Raw genomic sequence first — 13,056 nt, 5'->3', positions numbered from 1 at the left:
TTCACTGACTCAGTTTGGTTTGGGAGTTAGTACATTAAACATCGCCGATTTGTGCATTGAATTTGGTGTGCCAAGACCTGAGAGGGAAAATGTTGAGGCACAAATAAAATTACATAGAGACTCTATACAGTTAATTGGAAATTAAAAATTAAGAATTTAAGACAGTAAACATACGACAGTTCAACCATTGCTCAAAATGGCAACCGCGTTGACATCATATACAAGCGACACTCCCGCCACGAGAACGACGGCAATTGTGCATTACAACGCCGCTAAAACAACAACACTCAAACTGCTTCGCGCCACACGCAAAGTGTAAAACGCCAAGCCAGCGACGCCATGTCGTCCATTATTCATTTGGCCGTCGAGTAAAGTTCAAACTTTGCTCAACAAAATGGCGACCACGTCGCAGCAGCGGCGACGTCATATTCAAGCGACACTCCCGCCACGAGGACGACGGTAATTGTGCATTACAACACCGCTAAAACACCACGTAAACACTCAAACTACTTCGCGCCACACACGCAAAGTGTAAAACGCCAAGCCAGCGACGCCATGTCGTCCATTACTCATTTGGCCGTCGAGTAAAGTTCAAACTTTGCTCAACAAAATGGCGACCACGTCGCAGCAGCGGCGACGTCATATTCAAGCGACACTCCCGCCACGAGGACGACGGTAATTGTGCATTACAACACCGCTAAAACACCACGTAAACACTCAAACTACTTCGCGCCACACACGCAAAGTGTAAAACGCCAAGCCAGCGACGCCATGTCGTCCTTTACTCATTTGGCCGTCGAGTAAAGTTCAAACTTTGCTCAACAAAATGGCGACCACGTCGCAGCAGCGGCGACGTCATATTCAAGCGACACTCGCCACGAGGACGATGGCAATTGTGCATTACAACACCGCTAAAACCACGAAAACGCTCGAGACTCATTCGCGCCACTCGCGCAAAGTGTAAAACCCCAAGCCAGCGACGCCACGAAGCCAATTATGCATTCGGGCGTCGAACAAAGTTCAAACTTTGCTAAACAATGACGAACGCGGAGCTGCCGCCGCGGTGACGTCATGTTTAAGCGAGAGTCCCGCCAGGAGGACGACGGCAATTGTACATTAAAACACCGCTAAAAAACAAAAAATGCATTCACCCCACTCACGCAAAGTATAAAAACACAAGCCAGCGACGCCACTAAGCCAATTATGCATCTGGGCGTCGAATAAAGTTCAAACCTTACGCTACAAAACGACGACCCCTCATGTTCACTCAGCTGTATAAGGACAAATTAACGCATGTCAAATCACTCACAAGACGCTATCACACTCCGAGTGCGTGCCGAGTTAAACATGTCAAAAACACGCTCAAATAAGTCAATACAAAGCAAAAACAACATTAATTGCTAGAGAGCGTGAAGCAGCGTGCTTACCTTGGCTGGAACAAATGAAGACGAAAGTAACGTCACTCGCCTCGCCCGTTTAAGCGATCCAAACCGGAGAGAGATGTTTTGCATTAACCAATCATAGATGTGTTGCATTAACCAATCAGCTTAGTCTGCGTATATTTTGGCGCCAAATGCGACCAATCAGATGACCAAGTCCTAATTATGTCCTAGAACTGTCCATTTCTCGTGCTTGATTGAAGTCATTCACGTGATGCCGAAGTCTGCTGTACTAGTACTAGGAGGAAAGGTTGTCGAATATGTTTCATTTGCATCACAGTTTTTATTTTTGAAATAACTCAATGGTTCAGGGTCACTACACACAATGGAAGTCTTTCATTCGAATGTTATATTTTCAAAAACATTTTGAAAACAAATATTCCCCAAAAAGTTTGGATTCTGCAGCGTTTGCCATAAATGTAGGACAATTTTTACATAGTTGTTGAATTAGTTTACATTGATTCTCATGAGGCCACAATTGGGGTATGAGTGCATTACTTTTCTATTTAGAAGTGGAGGTATTTTTCACTTTATTTGCACAATGCACTACAACAATCACTTAGTTTTCCAATACACTTTATTCCTTACTGGATGGATTCACAAACAACATACAAAACACACTGAGGCATTTGACACGCACGCCTGTCATGCAATAGTCCAGCTGAAAGCAGAGTTGTGTTGGGAAAAGAGGCAGAGTCTGTTTATGACAGAACACCTTTATAGCTCCTCACTCGAAACATTTCATTCATCAACAATTAAGAGAAATGACAACTTCATATTGTGTCAGCTTTGTTGGTCACAATGTATGTAAGGAGAAGCTGCGGCAAGCATTTTCATACAAACCGTACAAACTTAAATGCAGGTATTAATAAAACTTACTTTTAAGAGAGACACATTGGAAGCAGCAGCAGACGCACATTTATCACACCATCAAGTCATTTTAATTTCCAAAGCTTATCTTTGTTACATGACGGAACAACTGGCAACACGCACACACTCGTGCAAACACCCGGAATTGCGGAATCATTGTTAACCCATTAAATTACGTTCAAACAATCATTGATCAAATTAAATATAAATGAGCTTTCTTTTTAAAACCCATATACACATTTCATTCATATGGCTTCAAATGGCTAACGTGGTTACCATGGTAACACGTTGGCCCAGCGCATCACTGGACACGGGAGCAGGAATGCCACAGCCATGGATCACATCGATGGGCGTGCATTTTTACATTATATATTTAATAGTTCATCACAAATAAAAATTCATATTCTTCAGCTAATTTGTCGTAAACGCGTGCACACGCACGTTTCCCCCATCAAGGAGTCTGTAAAGTGCGAGCCCAGACACAGTAAACTTGAAATGAACGCCACATTGCACACACCACTGGAGTGTGTCGCTCTACTTGGCACAACACCACAAAAGCCTTGAAGGCAAAAAGGCAGCAGCGCACACTGGATGCAGAAACAGCACCCGACGACAGTGGAGCTTGGCAATGCTCGACCGTGAGCGGAAACGAGCATGTTCCTGCACGCGCTATCATTTAGTATGCCCGTCACAGCAAGCATCAGCTTAGACTAAACACGCTTATGCAAACAACAAATTTCCCCATTTGGCCAACTTGATTTCTTGATTTATCCTATCGTGTTTATGAACGCACGGGGGGATGGTTGGGGGGACCTGGGGGATTGGACAGCAAACCCACGAGAGCAAGACGATAAGAACAATTGGGAACTACTGGCAAAGCAAACATTCACATTGGTGCATTACATCTCGAGTCAGCTGATCATGAACCACCCCCGTGACCTCTTTAGTGGAGGTCACGACAAGCCAAACAAAGTCAAAACCGCTTGAGCACCTTGCATGTGCACATCATTATCAGTATTATTATCAGTAGTATTATTAACAGCTCAACACACAAATACAGTCAATGTTTTTCTTTTCTGTTCAACGTCCAAGATTTCTGCACATCGGCTTCTGGTGCCATTGAAGGTTGCTTGGAGTAGAAACAAGGTGTCCCCGAAGTCTCATTTCAGTCTGAAGGCGGTTTCCATCGTGTCGTTTCTAAAAGATGTTCTGTACTCTGCTGCATGCGAGCAACGTGTAGACACTGTTTATGACAAAATGACAGAATTGTAGGCTCTTTCATTAGCACAGCAGGCCAGTGGAGGAGCAATGCAAGTGACCCCGCTTCCCAAAAAAAAATGCACAGTAAGGAAACGCAAAACAGCTAATCCTTGCCGCCTACGCCGCAGTCAGGACAGCGGGTGCCGGCAGATAAGAGCACGGCATCTCCTCACTCGCGGCGGTCAAGGTTAGGGGCCGGAAAAGATCATCAGTTTGAGTTCGACTACTTTATCTGCTAAGGATAAGATAGGGTAGTTACGAACCCAGAGCTCTGCAAATGTATAGACTCCTCTGTCAGGAATAAATTGGTTGGTTTTGACACATTGTTGTGAACGAAGTTCTTTCACGAAAACGAACACGCTTGGAACCACGGGAGTTAGGACATTTTAAAACCCAGGTTCCTTTAGGACAAAGGCTATTTCGGTGGGTGAGGCTCTCAAAAAGGAAAGGAGAATAAATTGGTGGACAATATGGAAAGGGGGGAAAAGGAATGCTGTGTGAAAGAAAGCAGCTTCAAGTAGCTGGCCATGCAGCTGCAAATTTTACCTCACCAGGCCACGAGAGGGAAGCAAAGTAACCTGCTCAAAACAAGTCCACATTCCAATTTGTCTGCTAGATTACTTTGGGTGTGCTTTATCGGCTGTTCCAACCTGAGAGCGAGCGAGCGCTTTGACTTCTGCTTGTGGAGCTTTTCCTTCTCCCTCTTCACCTTGGGCATGATCTTAAGCTTTATGCTGCTTTGACTACTGGGACGCACCAACCCCTGGATGCACACACAATCACATGTGGCACAACGCACACAACCACTTTGCACATATTATTCTTTTAAAAGATCTTTTTAAACATAGGACAAAAAAACAGCGTGTATAAAAGGAGAGAACGTTTTCACTGACTCAGTTTGGTTTGGGAGTTTGGACAGTAAACATCGCCTAATTGTGCATTGTATTTTTGGAATTTGGTGTGCCAGGACCTGAGGAAGGCTCCTTAGAGCCGAAACGTTCTCGAGGCACACCGCTTGGTCGACAAAAAAAGTTTTTTGGGGTGATTTTTTGTTTTTTTGTGGGTTTTTGTTGTTATGATTAGAAATATATTACAAATGCATACCTATTAATAAATAGCACATCTAAAAGAAATAATATTACATAAATAACAAAGGCGACTCTATACAATTCATTTGGAAATACAAAAAAGAAAATTAAAACACGCCGCCAGGAATGGGAAAATGGAGACGGGAGATGGCGTAAGGGGATGGACCGTGCATCTCCCCCCCGATCCCGGAAGGGGAATTATTTCCCCTGTACTGGGAGACGGAGGGTTCGGTTCCCCTCACCTAACCTAACCTAACCCTAAGAAATGGCAGCACCAGAGTTAAATATATGAGTGTCACAGTAAAGGGTCTGAATACTTATGGCTGTGTGATATTTCAGTTTTTATTTTTAATAAATCTGCAAAAAAAATCAACAATTACGTTTTTTTCTGTCAATATGGGATGCTGTGTGTACATTAATGAGGAAAAAAATGAACTTAAATGATATTTAGCAAATGGCTGCAATATAACAGAGTGAAAAATTTAAGGGGGTCTTGAATACTTTCCGAACCCACTGTACACATATATATATATATATACATATATATACACACATATACATATATATATGTGTGTGTGTGTGTATATATATATATATATATATATATATATATATATATGTATATATATATATGAGATGTATATGTATATATATATGAGATGGAGAGCAACAGAGAGAGTATTTGGATATATTTACATGTAAAAATTCTAGTTTTGATTGTACATATCTTTATAATCCTTGTCTCCACACATAATACAAGAATACCTACCTATATATGAAAATTGCAAGTATATATGGGTAAGGATAGCTTCAAGCATAAATGTTTTAGAATGCAATTGTCATGTACTGCCCTGTAGTACCGTTTGTGGAGCCTGGATGGCGCTTTGCGCCCTCAATCTCTCCCCTCCCCTCCTCAAGCCGCACACCTGTCTCCAATCAGCCCTAGTCACCACCTACATAAAAGCCTGCGTGTTTCCGGAAATCCTCGCCAAAGTATTGCAGTTACTTCCAACGGTACCACGGCCCATTTACCTCATGTAAGCCACTCTATTCCTCGTTCCCCTTTTGACTCCTGTCTCTCTCCTTGTTCTCAGTGTTTCCACCCGTGTTCCTGATCCACGTCATTCGTGCCGCCATGCCAGCCACCTGTCCTCACCACTGCCTGCCAACGCATCCAGGACCATCTGCATTGCCTTTCCTAAATAAACTGTTCTTCGCCTGCTCTCGGGTCCAGCTCCTCTCCATACGTGACAGAAATAAAGGATGGAGAAAAAGTTGCATTGTAATGTTTATTAGAAGGAAGAGATAAAAATTGGTTTGTGCCCAAAGGCAAAAATGTGACACTTGGTGATGCAAGTCTACCTCCTTCATTGGTGGTCAGCAGTGGTGGCTGATTGAGTTTTTTACACGGCGAGCTATTACAGACGCCGGTCCCACGGTGGGACGGTTGCCATACGTGAATCGAGCTGCATTCATCTCTGAGCTGAGCGCAGAAGGGCGCCCCGACATGCTATCTCCCGTGCTGAAGAGGCGCTACTGAACATGTACAACAGTCTGTGTGTTAAGTGTCTGATTTTGCTCCGCATTGTGTTCTGGGTTCCTGCGCCATCGCCATTTATCCTGCTCATCTATAAATAGATATACATGTACTTTAAAGCATTCTTATTCTTTTTTTTTTAATTATGTAATGTGGTGAGTGGTGTGGCCTCTGTTGGCCAGAGCTGTTCGTGTAGTGTGGTCACTTTTCACATGTGAGCAGGTCAATCCTGAGTGATGTCATGTGCCCACGCCCCTCTGGCCGGTTGTCACTCCTGAGTGATGCCATGTGCCCATGCCACTCTGCCTTGGTCCTGATTGGTGGCACCAAAGAGGGACTGTGACTTGTTGCATGGCACGAGTGCAGGTACAGAATGCAGTTCATTAGGGAGACCCCCCCTCTCTGAAGTAAGGTTTGCGTGGCAGAGTGGGAGGAGGTTCACTGGGCCGGTCGAGAGGCGAGTGGGTGGGGATGTAGTGGAGATATTGGCAGCACGGCGGCGATCCTTCTCCGTGGCTGCCGAACCCGTGAAAGTGAGGCGCGGAGGGGCTCGGACGTAGATTTGAGACGTTGTAGCCGATGAGCCAGTAAGGTGAGAGGGGGTCACCCCAGTGGTCCCCCTGCTCAGCCTGGCTGCCAGCTAACTCAGAGGTGTCAGTGGAGTTACTTTCGCTTCGAGTCAAGACCCCTGAGGTACTGTTGCCGTCTGACAGAGCGGAGTTAGTGTGATCCGGGATGGACACCGGGCTGGTGGGCAAGGCAAGTGAACATTGCAGGCGAGACTGAAACGAGAGTCGATTATCACCATCATCAATACTACTCATTTCGTTGGTAATAGGAATGCTTTTAAACATCAAATGTGTACAAAGTATCTAGATTAAAAGGTCAGAGAGTTAGGAAAGTAGTTGGCAATGAAATAACCTTTGTAGGGTTTTAATATTTCTACATTCATAAGCTAATGTACTCTTTCACACACGGTGATCATGTGTGTGAATGCATCCTGCACGGGAGGGTGATGAGGAAAGGAGGAAGATTTGGGGGAGGAGGATGAAAAGAACCCTGAGGAAGAGAGTGAGGATAGTAGGAAAAGGTGGGCGAGGGTGAGAGTACCTTTCTTAGGGAGCGCACAGGGAGAGCACAAGGGAGGTCCCTGAGTTGGTGGTGGAAAGCGCCATAGTACATCGACAGGTATTGACCTATAGGGGGAGACAGCGGGACGTGATGAGGAAAACTACCGAGGAAGGTGATGACGATGACGTTGATATGATAAGACTAGGTTGGGCGGGACATTAAAATGACAAAAGAAATAAAAATGAGGAGAGGAAAAATTTCAAACTCCCGTTGCACAGCATAATTGTTCCAGCACAAAAGACATACATTGCCACCATTCTGCATGGCCATGCAGCTGAACAGGACGGGTTAAAATAAATACATAAAAAACGTACATAAATAAAGGAGTCAAATCGAAGTTGGACTTTGTAATGAGTGATTTCATTTCATTTCAACAACTTCATCTGCTAAAGAAATCGCAAAATGTGTGATTCAAATAAACAACCTCACAGGACACACGCTGCACTTGGGTCATACCATGTGGTGGCGCACCTCTGGGCGGAACGGGAGGCGCCCTGATGCTAGCAATGTGAGCAGGCAGAACGGTGACGACGTCTCTGGTACCGCTGTCTAAACTCCAACTACTGGGCGTGCTCACAACTGCCAGAGCAAATTAATTTGTTGAATATTTGCTGACAACCAATCCGGCGCATTGCTCACAGTCGCAGTCAAGCTACCTACAAACCTTTTTCCGTGAATGACAGGTTGGGGTCGCTGCTGGGTTTACAAGCTGGACTGATCATCTGATGCAGAAATGCTCTCTGGAAGAATAAAGAGTGGCACATTTCGTAATTAACAACTAATTCGCTGAAATCCAAGCACATTGTGATACTTGCTCATGTATTATTAAATTACTCTTTGAAAGCTAGCCTAATTTCCATGCCATCTTCATAATGAGTAACAACTTCACTTTGTAAACTACTCTCATCAATTTATAGCACTGCTATACCAATCCAAGACTAAGTCTTCAAGCAACAAAAAAGCCAATCGGAATTATTCAATCCGGCTACATGGAACCGACCAACGACTATAGATCAACTTAAATACTCTCAAATTCTGTGACTTCAAAACAGCACGGCTTATGTATAAAACACACAACAATTTACTTTCCCACACCACACAGACGGTGTTCGAGATAAGAGACTATTGTTATAATCTGAGAGGAACAGATTGTGAAAATGGCTGGTACTTAAGAGTTAACTTTGGACCAATTCATTTGTTTTACACTCCCATTCCTAATGACAACAAACATTTTTAGGGGGAGCATCTACTTTTTCCCTTGCAAATAGTGAGGGTTGGCTGTATTCTACTGTCATTTACTATATTGGACGACACTGTGGCATACAGAGAACAAATGCTGACCTGTCCGCTCTCGCTGAAGTTTTGGTACAGGATGCTGTTCGGACGCTCCCGCGGCGGCGGCAAGAGCATCAACATTTCTCTGTTGTTTCTGCTTTTTTCTACCACGAAGAAGAAAAAGAAGAAGGAGAAGAAGAGTGGAGTGAGATTGCAACAATGAATAGCACATAATCTTTCTTGCTTGCAGTCTTTACCTTTGTGCGTCCACAGAGATGAGTTGATTAAGTGAGAGGATGCGGAGTGGGTGGAGCTAAGGCTGGAGGAGCAGTGGTTTGCCTACAGACAAATATTTGAAAGATTTCTAAAAAGTCAAGATTTTGATGGGAAGGATTGACCTGTTCTCCTTGGCTTGCAGCTCCCTTTTCTATTTGATGCTATATTTGCATTTAAAGAGTTCAAATTAAAAAAAGAAACAATTATATTATTTGGGAATTGAGGAAAAAAAATTACTTTTATTTCGAGTTCCAAGTGCAATTTTCATTTAGGGTATGGCGGAAGGCATAATAATTGCAGTGTCCCACTATCCAGAATTTTGGGCAATAGAAAAATGATATACCGAGACATCTCTGCAGGACCCTTTCGAACTGCTCCCTGCTCAGCCTGAAATACACCTTGAAGCAAAGCATTCTTCGTGGAACAATATCTCACGAACGAACGTAAACTCTGAGATGTTTAGACATGAGGGTGTCCACACATGAACTTGAAACCAGGACACCCTAGGCCACAGTTCAATGATCAACTCAGTGCTCGTGTCATCAGACTTGCGGCTGCTTGTCTTAGACACTCGAATGAAGAGAGAAGCGGAGCATTCAATCAATCACCACCTGGTGGTATGTTGGCTCCGATGGTGGGGAACTATGCCAGTCCAACCTGGCAGACCCACATGTATTGTGAGGGTCTGCTGGGAACATCTGGCAGAATGCCCTGTCAGAAGGACTTTCAACTCCCACATCCGGCAAGTTCTGGCAAACTCCTCCACCAAAACACCGCCTTACCGTAGCCTCCACTCCTCCAACAATAACCTTCTTTCTCCACCTTACGGTTTCTTCACCTCACCAGACCAAGCATTGAACATGGGAGGGACAGAACCTTCACCATCTCTGCTACCACCCTCTGGAATCAGCTCCCAAAACCCCTACGCAAGTGTACAGATCTCTACACCTTCAAATCCCAACTCAAAACCCAACTCTTCCAAACTGCTGTTCATGTGTAAATCTGCCATATTCTATTCCCCTTTTTGTTTAATTTTTATTAAAATTGTTTTCATCCTAGCATTTATTTTTTGTCCCGCATCTTTGAGTACCCTTTAAAAGCCGCACCACCGACCAACATCGCACCGCTGACTTTTGCGTTGACCATCCATGAACAAGATGTGAGACATATCTTCAAACTACAAAAGACCAACACACCAGCGGGCCCACACCTTGTGTCCCCATCCTGCCTCAAAGTCCGTGAGGATGAACTCACTCCAGTCTTCACACAGATCTTCAATAGATCTCTGGAACTGTGTGAAGTATCATCCTGTTTCAAATGCTCCATTATCATACCAGTCCCCAAGAAACCAGCTATATCGGGGCTGCATAACTAGAGGCCTGTCACGCTAACATCTGTGGTCATGAAATCCTTTGAACGCCTCGTGCTGAACCATCTCAAGATGCAGTCAACATGCACTTCATCCTACAACACGTTCGATGGCACGGGGGCCCATGCGAAGATCCTGTTCGTGGACTTCAGCTCTGCATCCAACACCATCATCCTCCTCTCCTATCCTCCAAGCTTCTCCAGCTCAGTGTCTCGCCTGCCACTGCCGGTGGATTCACAGCTTCCTGACAGGCAGGACACAGAAGGTGAGGCTGGGGGACACCACCTCATCCACACGCACCATCAGCACCGGGGTGCCCCAAGGATGTGTCTCTCTCCGCAGCTCTTCTCTCTTTACACGAACGACTGCACCTCAACACATCCGGCTGTCAAACCCCTGAAGTTTGCAGACGACACCACGGCCATCGGCCTCATCAAAGACAGTGACGAGTCTGCGTATCAACAGGAAGGGGAGTGGCTGGATTTTTGGTGTGGCTGACACAACCTGGCGCTGAACATGCTCAAGACTGTAGAGATGATCGTGGACTTCAGGAAGCATTCTTCGCCACAGCTGCCCCTCATGCTGTCCAACTGCCCCGTGTCAACGGTTGAGACCTTCAAGTTCCTGGTAATTACAGTCTCTCAGTACCTGAAGTGGGAGACCAAAATCAACTCCATCCTCAAAGAATGGGGTACCAGACCCCTGACACTGGCTGTTCAGTCCCAGAAACTCTGACCAGAGTCAGAGTTTGGTCTGCATTGCCGGCAGTAAGTCGGATTTTTTTCCAGTGAGGGTTTGGACTCCACCAAGGCTGCCCTTTGTCATCGATTCTGTTCATAACCTTTATGGACAGAACTTTTCGGTGCTGCCTAGGCCTTGAGGGGGTCCGGTTTGGTGCTCACATTACTACATCTCTGCTTTTTGCAGATAATATAGTTCTGTTGGCTCCATCAAACCACGGGAGTCTGACATGGTCATGATGAGAATCATCACCTCAAATTCTGAGGGTTAGGGTTAGGTACTAAGACTGTGTACCATGGGCCCACTCCAGGTCCGGAATGTGATCCTGACCCAAGCGGCAGAGTTCAAGTATCTTGGGGTATCTTGTTCACGAGTGAGGGAAGAATTGGTGTGGGAGATCGACAGGCGGATCGGTACAGCGTCTGCAGTGATTTGGACTCTGTATTGGTGGTTAGGGACCCCTGAGCTAGTAGACATTACATTACCTTACATTCATGACATTAAATTTCAACTCTTCAATTTTCACTGTAAAAGTGTTCACTACATGAGGTATGAAAATACTGCATAGTATTTCGTCGTAGGTCTGGTGTCTAAGCAATGTGAAACTATTTCATTCCCACAATTTTCAAAATTTAGTTTTTGCTTTTGTTTCTCTGAATTTCAGTTCCTGACCTGAATGCCGTAGAAGTCTTTGTTGTCAGCCAGGATGAGCAAGTTTCCAACATTTTCCACCTCACTGAAGGTGCGATGAGAGAGAAGAGGCCAAGTCAGGACAAGTAGGAGGAAGAAAACGGAGATAATTTCAAAGGGCATCAGAGGAGGATGCCATGAGGAGACAGAGACAAAAGGAAGCACACAAGAAAATACGAATACACTTGGAGGACGGACACCATTAGAGGTGCAGAAGAGACGACAGGAAATGTTGACAGGAAAATGTAATGTCATGATTCCACGTGAGAATAAATGAAGGAAAAGGGTTTGTCTTGTCTCTTTCTACTGTTTCGACCCTTTTGTGGCGAGAAATGGATCGATGACCATTGCACAAATGTTGGCACGGCCATGACTGGACAACCACCTTGCTGGTCTTTCTTACTCTTACATTGATGCCTCTGACCAAGTGGCGTCACAATACCAAAATTCTGACTTTGTTAATATACCTGCATAAAGCGCCACTGAAATGATACTATGGCAAAAATCTCAAATATAAGTAAAAGCAGTGGAATAAAAAAATCAAATACTTTATTTTTATTCATTCAAAAAATTTTGATAAACTTGAAAATAATAATAATAATGGAATTTAAATAACTAGATGAGTGCCTGCATGATCATATGTATATGACAAATACGTTTATGTAAATAAATTTGTATAACTATATGCAGTATAATATGTATGATACATAGTCATTAAAGAAAAATATTACTACCACCCTTGTTTCTTTAATTCGCTGTTCATTTTAATGCCTGGTACCACTAAATGGATTTCACCTGAAGAACACGTAAGCTTAATTGTATTATTAAATATGAGTTTGGTTATCAAGACAACCATTGAAAATTGCTGGAGCTGGATATCAACTTTTATATTCAACTCCTATGCGCTATTTTAGTCGCCATCATTGTTTCTGACCGAGTGTAGCCTTTATCCGGGTTGGAGCGCTACAAACTGGGATTCTATGCTGTGCGCACCCGCGCCAAGTTGTCCTATGTTAATCGATGCTATCGATCTCCTGCTTGTAACACTGACTCTCATGTGCATCGAATGCCGAGTTCGCCTAACAGCACAGGAAAATCCACTGCAAATAACAGCGACTTTGCTCACAGAGCCTCTTGACCTGCGGACTCTAAGGTTACATCCCCGTGGCTAACGCGTGCTAACGTGTCCGCAGGAGGCAGGAGTTAGTCGGCGGTTTGAAGCCAATTCATTCTCCTGCCTCCAAAACAACCGCGCGCTCACAATTGAAGGCATTTTCAAATTTTTCTGGAGACAGGAAGTCATTTTCAGTCAGTCAGTCAGCTTTTTGTGTACTGCCCTTCAAGACACCATATGAGCGCCGTCGCGCATATTTTGGGTTT

General features: G+C 44.4%; 1 protein-coding gene across 14 annotated transcripts in view; it reads right to left on the bottom strand.

Annotated features, from left to right (window-relative positions):
- Positions 1-5,932: 5,932 nt before the first annotated feature.
- Positions 5,933-13,056, bottom strand: part of LOC133484154 (dedicator of cytokinesis protein 3-like) — a 41,439-nt gene continuing 34,315 nt past the window's right edge. For 10 of the 14 annotated variants that reach the window (XM_061786316.1, XM_061786320.1, XM_061786321.1 and 7 more), the window contains 7 exons: positions 11,659-11,722; positions 8,858-8,939; positions 8,667-8,764; positions 7,990-8,065; positions 7,782-7,904; positions 7,305-7,390; positions 5,933-6,976 (listed from right to left, as the gene is read on the bottom strand). In XM_061786316.1, the coding sequence (XP_061642300.1) occupies positions 6,578-6,976; positions 7,305-7,390; positions 7,782-7,904; positions 7,990-8,065; positions 8,667-8,764; positions 8,858-8,939; positions 11,659-11,722 (928 nt within the window). In that variant the 3' untranslated portion in view covers positions 5,933-6,577. Of the gene's footprint in view, positions 6,977-7,304; positions 7,391-7,781; positions 7,905-7,989; positions 8,066-8,666; positions 8,765-8,857; positions 8,940-11,658; positions 11,723-13,056 lie in introns of those variants that run through there. The other 4 variants (XM_061786324.1, XM_061786327.1, XM_061786328.1 and 1 more) reach the window with 4 other exon arrangements.

Source organism: Phyllopteryx taeniolatus, chromosome 9 (genome assembly GCF_024500385.1).
Source record: "Phyllopteryx taeniolatus isolate TA_2022b chromosome 9, UOR_Ptae_1.2, whole genome shotgun sequence".
NCBI classification, from domain to species: domain Eukaryota; kingdom Metazoa; phylum Chordata; class Actinopteri; order Syngnathiformes; family Syngnathidae; genus Phyllopteryx; species Phyllopteryx taeniolatus.
Note: the sequence above shows the minus strand (reverse complement) of the source record. Positions and strands in the feature narration are given on the sequence as shown.